At 45.9% G+C, this 17282-nt stretch overlaps 1 protein-coding gene across 2 annotated transcripts in view; it reads right to left on the minus strand.

Moving 5' to 3' along the window:
- The window catches only part of CCDC6 (coiled-coil domain containing 6), a 109005-nt gene extending 93605 nt beyond the window's left edge, over nucleotides 1-15400 (minus strand). The window contains exon 1 of one of the 2 annotated variants that reach the window (XM_047825346.1): nucleotides 14923-15386. In XM_047825346.1, the coding sequence (XP_047681302.1) occupies nucleotides 14923-15231 (309 nt within the window). In that variant the 5' untranslated portion in view covers nucleotides 15232-15386. Of the gene's footprint in view, nucleotides 1-14922 lie in introns of both variants that reach the window. The other variant, XM_047825349.1, reaches the window with a different exon arrangement.
- Nucleotides 15401-17282: the final 1882 nt, after the last annotated feature.

Consider the following 17282-nt stretch of genomic DNA (forward strand, 5'->3'; position numbering starts at 1 on the left):
GAAGTGTTCGACGACAGCCCAGGCCAAACATAGCCGTTCCATTTTCATTTCTTCCTGAGCCAGTCCCAGGTCTGACTGGCCCCAGATCCCCACTGCCCTCCTCCCACTCTGCACGGGGTGACCTCTGAAGGCTGAAACTCCCAGTCCCCTGAAGCCAGCTAACTGCCCCTGGGTGTAGCCAGGCAGAGGTACTGGCAAGAGACCGGAGGCTGGGAGAAGGGAGAATCGGGGTGTTCTTCCCCTTCTTATCCACCCTAGGCAGCATTCCTGTCTCAAGGCCCAGCTGGCTCCAGCTTTCTCTTGGTGCCCCCTGCCCCTGGGTCGATAACACTTCCTCCTCCCTCTGTCCTCCAGAGGAGGATGGGAGTGATATCCTGCTGTTCCAAACTCTCTGCACCCCCAAGGAGTGGTCTTCTCTACAGCTCCCCTACTGGGGCAACCAGGCCCTGGATTACATCCGCTTCCTCTCGCTCCACACAGTTTCCTCTTTACTGTGTGAGCCCTGCATGGGTGACTCGCCATCTTCCTTCAACTGTGCCATGGTCGCTGCTTTCTCACCAGTCTCTCCCACCAGCCCCTCAGCCTCTTCACAGCAGGCCCCAGGTCTGCTTGGGCTTCCGATGCCCTTAGCTCAGGGCCAGGCACTCAGTTATTCATCATACCCCACCGTGCTCCTAAAAGGACGTCTCAAGCGTAGAGCCAGCACTTGGTAGATATCCAAAATCGGCTGAGTTAAATAAACACCAAGGATACCTCATAATCTTTTAAAGTTATAAGAAGGTCACAAGAAAACTCTCAGAAACATCTTTAAGGGACAGTAAGAAGGATGCTTTTGAGAGGAAACTGATTCTACGGATTCACCACCCATGAATTACAGCAACTTCCCAGACAACAGGCCAAGGACTAAGGTTATGAATTTAAAAAACAAAACTGTGCTATGTTCCCAGCTCCTACAAGAAATTTCGAAGACCCTTATAGCTGCAGGAATACACCCCAGTGGCTAAGAGCAGGGGCTCCAGGGGCAGGCTGCCAAGTCCTGGCCCCACCACCTATGAGCTGACTGACCCCAGACCTCAGCTCCCTCAGCCTGTAAAGTGGCACGATTGTGCCCTGTGGCTTTGTTTCCGGAGCTAACTCAATTAAACAGGCGCACAGTGCCATCAGTCACTATCCACAGCATAGCTCCAGGGTCTCCAATCCAAGTGCCTTCGGAACAGGAAGGAAATAAGCAAGTGCAGCTGCTGTAGGCGTGAGAAGCAGCAGAAGTGATGCCCAAGACAACCAGAGCATCCGTGCCTGTCCCACCACATTCTCTTTCAGAAGTCTTCTAAATCTCCAAAGCTAAACCACTCGCTGTGGGCCACACGCAGGCTGCCAGTGAGTCATCCCTGAATCCTAAACAAGCCTTCCCAGGGAACAGGAGAAGACTGAGGCCCCAAAATAATACGCGATCGTCACCTGGCCCCAGGAACTGTGAGAAGCCAAGAGGCCCCATTCTTCCCATGCCATCTCAGGTTGAGAAGGAAAGGAGAAATGAAATGAGAGGGTTGGTAACACATGGCCAAAGAGAAGGGACACCTGAGGCACACAAAGGTGGCTTCCAGAGAGGAACAAATAAATACGTGGGTGGTGGAAGGGCAGAAAAAGTGAAAGCAAACAGAGTAGTTGAGGAAGAAGAAGGGCTGAGGTCCTGAAAACCCCGACAAGCCACACTAAGGAAAGCGCACTGGGTTGGCTTTGTGAAAGAAAAAGAAAATGGGCCAATCCATAATAACTGGACAAAGAGGGAAAAGGAAGTCACGTGCTGCCTGTGTCCTGAGGGCTTTCAGAAGTCACCTCATTCATGAGGCAAACCTGAGAGCTAAGATAATATGATCTGTTTTTAAAGAAGGCATGTTGTCTTTGGGGTCAGATAAAAGGCCAAATGATCACAGAACCAGGAAGAAGCAAAATGGAGATATTTTTAAGTCCTATGGGTTTTAAGACTGCTGGATAAAATACAGGATGCGTCATTAAATCTGCATTTCATATAATTTCTTAGTATACCTAGTTCCATGCAACACTTGGAACATACATATACTAAAAAAGTATTCATTGTTTATCTGAAATTCAAATATGGTTCCTCATCCTGTTTTTATTTGCCAAATCTGGCAACCCTATCTGGTTTCCAAATCTCTCTCCATTATATCAAGTTCACTCAAAGAACCTTGGGGTGGAAAAACAAAGGAGCTTATGAATAAAACTGAAAGGAGGGATAATCCACACAGATGGCCTAGCGGAGAATGCTGTTCTGCAACACATAAAATTGAGAGCATAAAAACGAAAAAGGTGAGCAGTGGGACCCACAGGAAAGTGAGAACTAGAGAAAGAATACACTGTGGCAGTGCTATGTGGCAAAGCCTAATGGTTTTCATCTGTGGGCTAACAAGTGAATTCCAACTGCCTTTTCACATCACCCAACAGAAATTCCAATGACCCAGAGCTACAGGGCTCTGGGCCAAGCAAGAGCGAACCAAATAAAGGATTAAAGTCATTAGTGCTAATCTCTCTTACCTGAAAAAGAATGGGAAGGCATTCAAAGTACTTTGGGAGGGGGACTGAGACAGACCAAAAGACTCCAACAGTCTTGGCTTATGGCCACACCTCCTCAGCAAAAGTAGTAAGGGCTTTCCTGGGTTCCAGAAGGCTTACTTTAACTTATTTACAATGCTGGCTGAGTCCCTGAATTATACCAACTGTCCTCCTTGCCCCCCTTCCATTATACCAAAAGCCTTCACACTGGGACAATAAAACCACAACCGTGCCCTGGTGAAAAGCATGTTCCTTCAACCTTCAAAAAGTCCCATTTCTATTGCTAGAGAGAAAGATCCAGAGGCAACAGAAAGAGTACAGGTCACTTGAGGAGTCCCCTGCAGACAGAAAACTACCAGCCTCGCACAGACTGGTCCTGGCTCACAAGCTGGAGCTGTCCTTCATCATTCAGGAACCGCAAACCTGCAAAGTCAGTCAATTTCAAAGACATTCATGTTTTGGCTTCTGTTCTTTAGACCAGCAGCTAAACAGGAGTGGCACTGGTGTCTCAGCCATCAAAGCCCACCCTCTGGAATCCACACTCCCTTGAAACAGGGTCAGAAGTCACAAAACAGAGAAGCTAGCTTTGACTGTCTGCTGCCCACAGTGCTAAAGACAGAAAACTAGGAAAAGGCACACGTCGGCTCCTATTTCAAGAAATGACAGAAAGAGCCCTACAACCGACCTACAAGGAAAAATGCATCTCTTTTAGGAAACATGTTTGCCTCTTGCTCTCCTTTTATTTTTACGCCACCACACAGGCTGGCTTACTCCTGACTCACCAAACCCTAGGAAATCGGCCAGGTTCCCAGGCATCCCAAACTGCCAGAGAAACACAGGCCCTAAAAAGCCAGGATGCAGAGCTCCCCAACTTAAGGCCTCCAGACAGCTCAGGGCTTGGGGCCTCAATCGCCTCCCCCCTCAGCTTTCCAGATGTTATTTTGATAACACCATCTTACGAAGAAAAAAGTTTTGATTCTGAAATATATTTTGGAAAACAATAGGAAGTATGGGGGTACTAATAATCTAAATACCATATTCCACGGGAATATTAGTTCACAAATTATCAAAACACTCTGATGTGCATGCTCTCATTTTACACCTACAACAGCAGTAGGACAGAGGTATGCTAAAGAAGGTAGTAAGCCCACCACGGTTCACAGGCTCTGAACGCAATGTAACTTAGCTAGTAAGGTGGCCGGAGCCTCCAATGACTGGGAGCCACGTCCCGCAGGGCCTCGCATCCTCTGGTGTGCCACCCTCCTTTCCCACTGCCCAGTGAGCACTGCTGAGGGAAGGGGTGGGGTGACCCAGAGGGCACACGCCAGAACAGTTCCACAGACACACAAAATGGGGATACTGCACAGCTTTAAAAAACCCTACCTCTATATGCAACAACAGAGATACTGTTTAATATCAGTAAATATACAAACTAGGATATCAAAGCAAAGAATCCAGACACGCAATAAAAACGTTCCGTATAAAACCACTTATGGGAAGTTTAAAAATAAGCAAAACAAATCTACAGTGACAGAAGTCAGTGCAAGGTTATTTTCTGGGGTGTGAGGACTAGAACAGAGGACAGGGGAGGTTGGTGAAGGAAATGATGATAATAGCATGTAGCTTGAGCAGGGTGATGATGACACTGGTGAATTCATTTGTAAGTTCGTGCAGCATAAATTTGTGCATTCAAACCTTGTGCACTTCATTGTAAGCATGTCATACTCCATTAGAGTTTATGAAAACCTGGGCACCCCCAAAACAAATCCCACAAAGTTTACGGAGCATCTCCTACAGCGTCAAGGCTGTGGGAGAAATGATCCTTCAAATGGCAGGACTTTTCTGCACCAGTCTCATGTGAGGTACCCTCAGACTGCCTATGTTCAAATCCCTGTTCTACCACTTACTGTGACCCTCAAGGTGTCACTGACACCTACACCTCATTTCTTCCTCCGAGACATGGAGATGGCAAAGGGTTGCTAGGAGTTCCCACAAAAAGTGTTTTGAAATGTACCAGGCACACAGTAAAAGACAGTACCATGTAGCTACCACCAAGGAATAAGATCATCTCACAGGTGATAAATAACAAAGTATGTGCCTTCAAATAGCTTAGGAGGAAAACACGAAGAAATGTCGGCACTAAGCAGCCAGAGCAGATTATGAAAATACAGGACTGTTCCTATTGTTCCCCTGTCCCCTCCCCACCCCCCTTCTGCAGTCAGCTCCTGGAGGGGAGCCAGAAATGGCACCCACCAGGCTTGCCTAGCAGGGTCCTGCTCTCCTCCCCAGTTTGCCTCCTTTCCCCAACACTCAGGTTCTGAGTCAGGGAGGAATGCCCCTCTTGCCACGCCTCTGCCCCCATCTTCCTCTAGATTAACTTCCATTTATCCTTCAGGCTGTAGCTTAAAAATCACAGCCTGGACTACGGTCCCCACTTGCAGATTGAGTCAGGGGCCCTTCACCAACTTCCCAAGTGCTGTCTCATCCCACTGATATATATGGCACATTGCCTAGTATACAGCAGGTGATCAATACGTTTGTTTAAAAAAGAAAAAAAATCCACTATGACTGCGCTTGTCAGACTATTTTTAAGTAGAGGTTATAAAATAAGTACAAAGAGACTGATTCCAGACTGGGACAGGAGCAAAGGGAGGGAGAAGAGGGGAGCCCAGATGGCTGTGCTATAAGCACAGGGGCAACCTACCAGGGTTCCCTGGATAGGCCACAGGCTGCCCCCTCCCATCACCATTTCTCTTCCAAGGCAGGGAGTCTGCTACCCTGGAAACACCCCCTTAGGCCTGGCATCCCGGGAATTTGTCGTGGTGACAGGGCAGCCGTGACTGCTCTCACTGAAGGAACAGGAGTGCAGAAAACGAGGAGGAAAACGCCCACAACAAAATAAAGACAAAACTGATCATAAATTGACTTATACCCCACCCTCCCCAGGCTGTGCAGCCTGCACTTATGCTCTGAGGACAGGCCTGCATTCAAATTCCGCCCCCCGCTCCACCCGCGGCCTGCGTTGGAAAGCTGGCAAGTTATATAACCTCTCTGAGCCATTACAGCAGTACTGACCCCACAGGATGGTGCTAAGGGTTAAATAAGAAAATACAAGCAGATCCCTCCCAACAGTACCTAACCCCACAGTAAGTGCTGCATGAATATTAGCTGTTATCACAGCAACACAATCTGCTTTGGAAATAGAGCAATGCTGGTAAATAAGAATTGTTAATTAATTTTTTCAATCTTTTGGGTTTTTTCAACCTTTCTTAAATTGTGATCTATTCAAAATGCCATCAAGGAAATTAATTGCTTGCAACACACACACACACACACAAAGAGGGGCGCCTGGGTAGTTCAGTAGGTGGAGCATGCGACTCGATCTCAGGGTTGAGTCCCACGCTGGGTGTAGACATGACTTAAAAATAAAACCTTTTTAAAAGTTAATTAATTTTAAAAAATACAAAACTTAAATTAAAAAAAAAAAAAAGTACCCATGATTGATGAGGAGTCAGGGCAAAGTCCTGTCCCCTGACAGTGGGTTACTCCCTCCCAAGGTTCTTCTTGAGAGGGTGCCTCCTCTAAATGCAAAGTAGGACCAAAAGTGCTGAGCCCAGGGCTGGGGTACCATCCATATTTGCTGAATGACAGAAAACCAGATGAGGGAAAGCCCCAATAACAATAAAAACTGGAGATGGAGCAAGATAACAACAGCACTTTAAAATCTTTTCAGTCCCAATTCATAACTTTAACACCAGGATAATAAAAAACAGCTAGCTGCTTTTGTAGATCACTATAAACTTTTCCTTTAAAAATTTTTTAAAAGTAATTTTTAAGTCACTAAGAATAGAGGTTATTAGGGCCTACAGGTAAAGGGAAATGAGGAGGTATTATTTAATAGAGACAGTTTCTGTTTGGGATAGTAAGTTCTGGAAATGGGTAATGGTTGCACAACACTGTGAATGCACTTAATGCCACTAGATTGTACACTTATGGTTAAACTGGTAACTTAATGTTGTGTATATTTTACTGTATTTTTTTAATGTTTATTTATTTATTTTGAAAAGTGTATGGGGGGGGAGGGGCAAAGAGAGAGAGGGAGAGAGAGAGAACCCCAAGCAAGCTCCCTGCTGTCAGCACTGATCCTGAGTGGGCTCGAACTCACAAACTGCAAGATCATGACCTGCGCTGAAGTCAGACGATTAACCGACTGCGCCACCCAGGTGCCACTATGGTGTATATGTTTAAATTGTACTCTGGTTAGCAAAGATGTTAAAAGCATCTAGCCAATTTTTTTCTCCTCAAATTTTAGTGTTTCTATAATCAGAAGCTCCTAAATGAAGCAGAGACACAATGTTTTGACTCTCAGCAAATGTCTTTGTTTAGATAAATTAAGGCCTGTCTAGTGAAGACCAAAAAAAAAAAAAAAAAAAAGGGAAAAAAAAAAAAAAACACCACCAAAAACAAAAATCTCAATAGAATAAAAGTTATTATTTGAGTTGGTATATTAGGATAACAGAAAAACAATCACCACTTACATGAAAATAATGTCACAAGTTGAGAAGCTCTTTCTATAATTAAACACCAAATAAATTATTTTTCTCAAGACTATTTTAACCTTTCTAATTCAGTCACAAAAAGCCAACTGCACAAAAAAGACTCTTTGCTTAGGAAAGCAACACATGAAGTGTTTCATCTACTGCAGGTACTAGATTTCGAAGAACTTTCCTTAGCTCATACAGACTTCCATGTTGTTTTCACTCTGTCACTTTCCTCTTTCCTTCTATGGAAAACTTTTTTGAATCATGACCAATGTCTGGCTAAATATCCTAACTCTGCTCCTCAGTACCAAGTGGCCTCATTTGATCCGAGGTGCCCTGAGATGCCCTGGAGGGTATTAGCCAGATCACCCTGGACACACACCTGGCACCCACAGGAGGCTGGTCTGATCTGGAACAGATGCATGGAAGATTATCCCGTCAATCAACATTGCTTAAAAAAAAAAAAAAAAACAAACAAACTGGAATTTGGAATTGCCCATAAACTAGTATCTCTAATTAACTTTTCTGTATGAAGTCTTTACTTTCACATGGTTTGGGATTAAAGACTTAGGAAATTCGATCCATCCAACAGTATTCCATGAAAGGAATGTGGGTGGGCCTCAGGGCATAACAGGAATAGAGGAAAAACCACCTAGATCATTTCAATCTACCAGCAGATGCAAATTATAAAATTAAGACATCAGTGGCATTTCTTTTCAATCACCACAAAAACAAAAAAGAAAATTAAAAACAAACAAAAACCTCCCAGTACCACCTCAACATAGACAAACTGAGCAACCCGTTCTCCCCATCTTGGCCTTATAAAACCAACTACAAGCTAATTAAACTGTGAGTGAAGAGGGCACATCATTTCCCTTGAAGGGACTCAACAAGACAAAGAGGGTGACATAGCCCTCCCTGGAACCCCTAAAAGAGTCTGCTGAACCTCCTTTCTTGCTTGCACCTGCACTTCACCACTCTCTGGACTGGAAAGTGCTGGAGAGGGAATGGCTGTTCCTCTGCTGAGTCGCTACATCAGCAAGCCAGGGCCAAGCTGACGGCAAGTCCAGTGTAATGCTTGGGAAGCTGCTAGAGAAGCCCTTACACTGCTTCTGAGTGCTTCAGAGCACTGGCACCCAGGAGGCCAGTACTCCGAGAAGTACTGGGAGGTTGAATCGTGCCTATTTTTCAGGCTGTACTCCTCACATACCATTTTGTGCCTTACTGACAAGGCAAAGGGGGGAAGAAATCACAGAAAATTTCCCATCATTAAATAAGTATTATAATGAATTTTAATCACTAAACTGTACCCCATACATTAGAGCTAGGGACCAATAATAAGGGGGTGGGTTATTTCTAAATAAACCATAAATCAAACAATTAGCCTTTTTTGAACATTCTTCTCACCTAAATGAGAACACCTCTGCAAAGTAAGGTTTGTAATTTACTGGAATGAACACTGAAATAAAACTCACAGCTGTGAGTTTCACAGCCATGAAAGATAAGAAAATTTGACAATATTGGGGAAGGAAGAGTTTGCAAGTTAACACCACTCTGAGATCCTGATGATTAGAAACATTTTCCAGAGCATTAGTTTCCCTGTCAAAAAATTTCAACCACCACCAAGCAAGAACACACTGAACCTGTGAACACTGACTTCACCAGCTTTGACAATAATTCAATCTATCTAAAAGCAGCTGCATTGTGATTGAAAACAAAAAGCAACACCTACCCACTGAGGGAAGAAGTATGGGAGGGAAAGAGGAAGAGGAAGGTTACTCCTGGTTCAGCCTGGCTGTAGTTGAAAAGGTCAGATGAGCATTTCTAGGTGTAAATGCAACGATCGCTGCAAGGCATTTAAGAAGAAATGCAAGCACACTGCGTGTGACACCATTACCAAGCCCCTGCAACTCCACCCTGCAAGCCTCCCATGGACATCTACAAGGATTCAGCCAAGTCTCCCAATCTCCTTTGCAGATACTTCCCCAAATAAAGCTTCAGGTCACGGGTACTTGCAGAGATGCACCATAGCACATTGTTTCCCAGAGGCAGCTGTGGGGCATTTCAAAACTAACGAAAGTCATCAGAAAACACTGAAATGATCTGTCACCATTACCAAAACTGAAGTGGTAAATCTGAACATGCCAACAGAACCACATTTTCCCCCTAAAAGCCTGGCTCAAAAATCCTTGGAAAGGTGAAACTGAAGACACTTTGTCCCCCTTTCAGAGGTGAAGTGTATCTTGAACATCTAGATATAGCTACAAGGTAACCTATAACCTCACCCACCCTTAGAAAACAAGAGCTTGGGTTGCATTGATTGTAATGGTCCCCCAAAGTATACACTGTATTCATTCATCCATCTAGCCTCTTTAACCAACCCCTGCGAAACCCATATGTGCTGTTGTTCAGAACACATGCAGCAGGAGAGTGACCCTATTAGTACAAGGACAAGACAGAATGGGCACAAAACAACAACCACTGCAGTACCCAGGGCCTCCTGAGTCAACTCAACATACCCTTGAGTATCTACCACATGCCAGGCACTGAGAAATGGGAGTGAACAAAGCAAAATCTGCCCCTGGAAGAATGTATACCCCTGCTGAGGGGCACCTATGTGATGGGGTGGTAGAGGGAGTGACAGATGGGTCCTGTGGGAGCACATGAATGGGCACAAAGCCCACTGTGTGGCTGGTACAGAGGCAGTGGCAATGCGCACTGGGGTGGGGGTGGAAAAGGTACTATAGTCTACTAGGATTTACGAGGTAGAAGGGAAGGGAGGAGTCAGGGATAGCAGTAAGGGCAGGAAGTCTATCCCAGAGGAGTCAGAGAGACCTATTGAAATTCCAGCAACTAGCAGTTCAACCAAGTGAGAGCTTCTAGACGTTGAGGGGCAGGTGTGTGAAGCAAGCAGGGGCCAGAGCAAGAAGGGCCTGGTAAACCACAGAAAGTTTACCTGGATCCAGAGGGTAATGGAGAGCCACTGAATGTTTTTAAACAGGCAATAACTAGTTTCAGATTTTTGCTGTAGGCCAGTGTCTCTGGTCTTGAACAAGAGTCACTGCAAACCAGGTACTGGTGATTCTCCCACCCCAGCAAAACAAAAGGAACACCGCAAAAGACTGTCACAATCTCCTCTAACATTCTGTATTTTTTTAATCAAATACAATTACATTACATGAAACAGAAGAGACATCAACATGAAGAATTTCAACTGCAGAAGAAAGCTAACCATATAGCCTTTGTAACAAAACTGAACCATGTACAATTAGACCTAACTGTGAAGTCAGACGTTCTCAAAGTTCTGTCTAAAGCTGGGTGTTTTCCATTAAGAATCTAAGCGGGGGAAAAAAAAAATTTTAACAACAAAAAAAGACATACACCACACCTCTTTACAAGGGCAATGTCAATCTGACAACTTCAGAGTCTGCCAAAATTAAGTCTTAAAAATGGAAAATAGTGTATTAAGCTTCCAGAGTAAATAACCCCAAATCCACAACATTTACTATATGGAAGATTTTATTGGTTAATGAAACCATTACACTGTTGATGTTTAAAATAGCCAGGCTTTCTAATCATGCCATACAAACCTGTTTTTCTACTGTAACTTCAAAATTCCTTTGTATTTCTGTATTTCCCTAAAGTTCTATAATAAAGAACTAACTTTATAGTTAGAGAAAGATACTCAAATACTAGGCCTTTATTTTCAAACCAGACACATGCTATTAGGTCTGAACCAGTCTAGAAAAGGCATACGCCTTAGAGACTAGCCATGCCAGGTGAAAGCTCCACTTATACTGAGAATACTAGCAGCTCATCTAGAACTCTAAAACTATCCAACTAACGCCCATTATAGCATTTCCTCATCTCAGAGACCACGACCCCTGGACACCTCTTACTACAATGAATCAGATCATCTCCAATTACATTTTCACCCACAATAAAAGCAGGATAAATATAGCGTAACATATAAAAGCTATTCAACAGACTGAGCATTTGTTTTTTGTGTACTTTCTCCACGCCAAAGAAGAAATTATGAGCTATAATCAGCATCCTGGTTCCACTGCTGATTTACTGGGAGAAATTGGATAATCACTCAAAAACATTCCACTCTTCGCGTAAGCCCCAAGTAAAACATACTAGGGGCAAGCTCGTGACTCCCAGATGCACCAGGCACTTGGACACACGGATGAAAGGCCTCATCCAGTTGATTCTTCCCTAGAGATTATGTTTAACTTTATCATACAGATGCTGAGAACAGGGACCCATGAAACCGGTCCTTTATTAAATAGGTAGCATGATCCAAGTAAGCATTTATATACCAAAATACACAGAAATGATCACTAGTTAAGATTTCTACTAGCCTTTGGACTGGTTTTTAAAAGAGGGCACAACAATTAGGTACCTACACACCTATCAGAATGGCCAAAATCCAAAACAATGACAACAGCAAAAGCTGGCAAGTATGTGGATCAACAGGAATGCTCACTCACTCCTGGTAGGAATACAACATGGTACAGCCACTTTGGAAAGACAATTGAGCCGTTGCTTAACAAAAATACTCTAACCATACAATCCAGTAATTGCACTCTTTGGTATTTACTCAAAACAGCTGAAATCTCTTGTCCACACAAAGCCCTGCACACAGATGTCTGGTGCAGCTCTACTCTTAATTGCCAAACCTTGGAAACAACTAAGTCCTTCACAGGTTAATGGATTACTATGAAGACAGTAAAAAAAGATCAGTGGGTGCTAGGTTAGGGAGGGATGAGAAGGCAAAGCACAGAGGAGTTTTAAAGTACTTGGTCTACTCTGCAGGATACTACAATAGTAGATACGTGTCATTATACATTTGTCCAAACCCACAGAATGTACAAACACCAAGATGAACCCTAATGTAAACTAAGGACTTTGGGTGATTATGATGGGTCAAAGTTGGTTCATCAGTTGGAACAAATGCACCACTCTGGTGGGGAGTGTTGATAATTGGGGAGGGAAAGGACAAGGAATATGTGAGAAATCTCTGTACTTTCCCCTCAATTTTGCTGCAAACCTAAAACTACTCTAAAAAAATAAGCTGCTAAAAAAAAAAAAAAAAAAAAAAAGAGCCACACTCTTCCACAGTGTGGCTGATTAGCAGTGTACCTTCCTGGACTTATGCAGGGAAAAGGAAAGACACTCACAATCACCTTTAGTGCTCAAGAATATTAAAGTTAATATTGTAAGTAAAGGAACTAATAAGAGCCAGGAGAGCAAGTAATAGGATTATGACACCATCTTCCCTTTAAATTAACTAAAATATGAAAAATCTAGCAAGGCCTTCATTGAATTGAATATAGGCCTTATCACAAACTTTCTAGGCAGATACTAATAAGGGCTACGTTTAACTTAGAGTTGTTAGGGGTTGTCCAGCTTAACCTTGACAGAAACTACGACACAGTATTGTTCAGTGGGCTCCTTACACCCACAGACCCATTTCACACAGTCACACACATCTCTCCTCCCATATTGCATACATGAGAGGTCAAGCCCACTTCAACACAACCTGGGTCCAAAATTCTCAAAAGCTTTAAAGAACTCTTCTCTGCATTTGCCTTAATAACACCTGTCAAATACTAAGGAACCAGGTAAACCACAAGCATTTTTGTTTCCTTGAAAGTATGAATTAGAGATCAAAGAAGAACTGAGTACCAAAAGGTACTTGTAGGCTGTCATCTAAAACAGTATTAAAACTCTACTCAGTACGGCCACATTTCACAAAGTATATCTGGTGGGGTGTCAGTTTTAGCTGAGGGTAAGTGCTAAGAAATAAAGCTACCACCTCACACACTCGTCAAACCAAGTGTTCAGAAGGCCTCCAATCTTATGCACCAGGAATGAACACATTTGTCCATGTGAAGCCAACGTGTTTGTGTATAATTTACAGACCTACTTATAATACGGTCAACTGTCAAACAGATACCCTTTCACAGTATCTCCACCCCTAATCCTCTCTCCCAAACAAACAAAAACAGCCTGAATTGCTCACGGTATACAAGAGGCTAGAGATTCTGTTTCATATAAGTTTTACTACTTTCTATGGTTCACATTCTCCAAGAGACTAACCCTCTCATTTACTAACTCAAACCTTAAATAAACTGCTTCCACCAACTTCCCCCTCTTCTCAAACCCCCACTCAGCAGAGACCTCCCTCTCGGCCAAGAAAGCTAGAGAAGGCTTGGAAGTGGCTGCCTCTGCAAATTCCTCCCTCTTCCTACCAAAAGGGCACTTCAAGAACTTGACAGTCTGGAAACGCGTGAATGTTGTTCCCATTCCATTCACCAGGACTGGATTTGAGCATGCTAAGTGTCTTTCTATAATCAATTTCTATTTAGGCTGCCAATCACACTGAAACTTTGGTGGAAATCTGCTTCTTAAGCAAATTCAGAATGCCATCCAGGTCCCATGTATGAGCTAGCACTGGGGGAGCATACACACCCACTCACACATACACACTCACTTCTCTGCTGAAGACTTTTTCTGGCACAGGGGCATCCTAAACTTGCCCCGTTTCATTTCCAGACTGTCATCTTTGATCCATTCCCAAATTCATGTTTTTTTCTCCATCTGAAGGTTCAGTCTCATCAGCTACGGTGCAGCAACTATGGTAATTTATGCCCTTGATTTCTTGACATTTTCTTCTCAGCTCCTGGCTGGGAAACTGTTTTGATCTGAATAGAGTTGTCTGTATGGGGATTCTGCATGTTAATGATGTGGCTAGCTGGCAGGGATATTAGGTGAGAGCACACGGTGTACTTTTTCCAGTTATGTTTCGCCTCATCACGGCTATAGTGGCCTTTCTAACCGCCTGCTTCGCTAGGAGGGAGACTACACACCTAATCTTACCCTCTTTGGGTGAGCCTCGGGCGCCAGGTGGAAACAGGACAGTCTGTTCTCTCATCAAGTATCTGGACTCAGAGGCTAAATATCCCTAGACACTCCACCACCAATGAAGCAAACACACGTACATCCTCCTCCGCAAGGGAAAAGGAGTCAGTCGATACCCTTCACGGTTTCAGCCTGTCCAAGCTGCACACCCACCCTTCACTCTATCCAGGTTTAGTGTAAGATGCTGCATTCTCCAGGCTGTGCACTGCCGCTGGCACCCCCTACACTCAACCCGAACCAAGGAAAGGACTTCCAACGGAGGTGGGAGCATCAGCTCCGGTACCCGCCCTTCCCTCTCAATCCTGGCCAGAAAACTCCACTTCCCGGATTCCCAGCCATTCTCTCCCGCCCCCTCCCCGGGCGATCAAGCTAGCGCCGTACAGATGCCAGCGAAGTGCCCAGCCCAGCTACGCAGCCCCCGCACCCTAAGGCAGGCCCCCGGAACCTAATCCGGCTTCCTCCCTCTCCCACAGCCTAGGGGTCCCCAGATTCTGGACGTACACCTCAGGCACGCTGTGACTGAAAAAAAAAAAAAAAAAAAAAAAAGTCCCACCCCGCCCCCCAGCCACGCCACCAGTCTCCAGCACTGCCCGGGAGGGGCCTCCTCCCCAGTGGCGAAAAGAGAATGTGGGTGGTTGTCCCAGCAGCTTTCTCCCGCACCCCGCGAGGGGCCTGACCCCTGAGGGAGGCCAGACTCGCGTGGCCCCAAAGGGACACCTCCCTCTCCCCGACCCTCCAGGGGCCAGCAGTTCTTGGCAGAGTGTGCTCGCTGCAGGTCCCCGGAAGGCTCGGGGAGTTCGGGGGCTGCCCGGTCCAGGTGCAACCTCTCCCGGAGGCGGGCGGAGGTCGGCGCCGCGGCGCGCCCCCCGGGGGAGCAACTCACGATGGTCACGCTGGCTTTGCGCAGGTCGCGGTTTTCCTCCTGCAGCGCCTTGCACTTGAGTTTGTAGGTCTCCAGCTCGATCTTCAGCACCTTGTTCTCCTGCTGCAGCGAGGCCAGGCGGTTGGTGAGCTCCTCCAGGCGGAACGGCGAGATGACAATGCCCCCCGACTTCCCACCGCCGCCGCCTCCCCCGCCGCCACCGCCACCGCCGCCGCCCGAGGTCGATGAGCAGGACGACTGCATGGCGGCCGAGCTGCTGCTGTTGCCCCCCGCCCCGTCCGTGTCGCTCTCGCTGGCGCTGTCCGCCATGGCCGCGGCGGGCTGGGGAAAGGAGGAGGAGGAGGAGGAGGAGGAGGAGCAGGGAGGCGGCGGCGACGAAGGCCGGGCTGCGAATGAGTGGGCGCCGGGCGAGCACAGGGGAGCGCCGAGCTGGGCGCCTGGCAGCAGGGCGCAGACTCCGAGCGGCGGCGAGAGAAAGAGAGGGAGCTTCCCGCTGCCAAGGGACCTCCTCTGCCAGAGAACAGAGACCCCGCCCGGGCTCGGGCAGTACTGCACTGGGGCTCGCTCCAGCCGGGCCTGGCGCGCTCGCTAGGCCGCCCTAAAGAGCTGGCCGAAAGCTCCGGGACCCGCCCGCCGCCACCGCCGGGGCCCGCCTCCCGGCGCCTGCCGGCGGGCCAGGGACTCGCGGGCCCAGCCGGGGCGGGAAGGCCAGGTCAGCCCTCGCACCAGCTGCGCGCTGGCCGCACGTGTTCCGAAGGAGGGCCTCCCGGCCCCCCGACCTAAGCCCCCAAACGCCCAGCCTCTTCCGGGCTCGCGCCGGCTCCCGGGAAAAGGAAACCCGGTGCCCCGCTAGCCTCGCAGGTGTCGGGGACACGTGGAAAGGTCACCCGGCTCCCGCATTCAGCCGTGGCCGGGCCGTGGCCGGGCCGTGGCCCCGTCTTCCGCCGACTGCGTGTGCTCCTGTCTCCCTCTGTCTGTTTGAAACATACACGCAGCCCTTTGAGTTTTATCTTCTCGGAGAGCTCAACTGGGAAGCCTAGGATAGCGCTAAGAGAACAGAAAGTTCCCCTGCCAGGAGCCCGAGTGGGGTGGAACAACAGCAGCCACAGGTTAACCTCGTTAAGAATTTGCGGAAGAGACATGCCACTCTCTTTGCTCCTCCTCCTAATAATCTCATAAACCACACTGCGCTCAATCTTTAAACACGGTGCAACTTTCTTTTCTTTTTCTCTTCACATTTTGAGAACAGTGCCAGGACGTGTCACGCAATAGGATTAAGAGACTAGCGTTTATCTAATCCAAAAAGAAAAAAGAAACACTTTCTGTGGATTAAAACCCATCTCTTTAAGTGCCAGTTTTCTAAGGTAACTGCAGACAAAGCATTATGCTGTACAAATAATGATGATTAAGTGGGAATACAGCATAACCATCACCCTCTTGCCCACTTCCAGAAAACTTTAATAGGTTAAAAATAAAGCATTAATTACTCTGATGTGATCTAATTCAGGGTTCTAGTTTTGAAGCATAAAATTCTAAATAACCTTTTATTCCCCCTCTTCTCTCCCAAAGAAAGGCTTGCAGGAAATCCGCCCAGCAGGTGAGACGATTCTAAACATCTTTAAACTGTTGACACAAAACAGCTTTCACTTATGTATAAAAATTGGAAAGTGAAACTGACCAGACTAGTTATTACCAAGCTTAGTCAAGGGAAGAACAAACACTTGGAAACAGAAAATAGGAAAGGAAAAAAAAAAAAAAAAAGGTGTGAAAATTTTCTATTGCTTTGAACTTTTGGAAAAGTTTATAATGTGCTATGAAGGATAAAGAGGTGGAATTTAATGATTTTTATTCCTACTCCTCTGTTATCTTTAAACCTAAATTTGATCTAATGATTAATCTGTTATTCTGTGGCTAATGGAAACTGGTACCTCGGAATAAACTAAAACCCCAAGTGTTCCAAATGACATCATCTTTTACCAAAATGGCTGCTTCTGGCAGAGAGCTGAGAAATGCCAACTGCAATTAACCCCCAGATTTCTCCTAGTTATTTTTTAGTGCTAAAGGACTTCTGAACTTAGTCATTGTTGGTGTGGCAGGAGAAAAGAAGAAAAAGAATTGGCTTTGCTCTTAAGAAATATAGCCAATGTAAATTGTTAGAAGTGATCCAGTGTAATTTTCATTGAAATTTATTTCTCTCCCTCACTTTTCTTTTTGGGGATCTGGTACATGAGACCAGCAGCTCATTAAATTAGAAACGGCTTCTGGAAAACTCACTTGCTGGGTGAAATGGAAGAGTAAAGCTCGCAGGGAGCAGCACCACAGGGAGAACTCAGATTTAACAGCATTCTTTCCGCTTTATT

This window comes from Prionailurus viverrinus, chromosome D2 (assembly GCF_022837055.1).
Source record: "Prionailurus viverrinus isolate Anna chromosome D2, UM_Priviv_1.0, whole genome shotgun sequence".
NCBI lineage: Eukaryota > Metazoa > Chordata > Mammalia > Carnivora > Felidae > Prionailurus > Prionailurus viverrinus.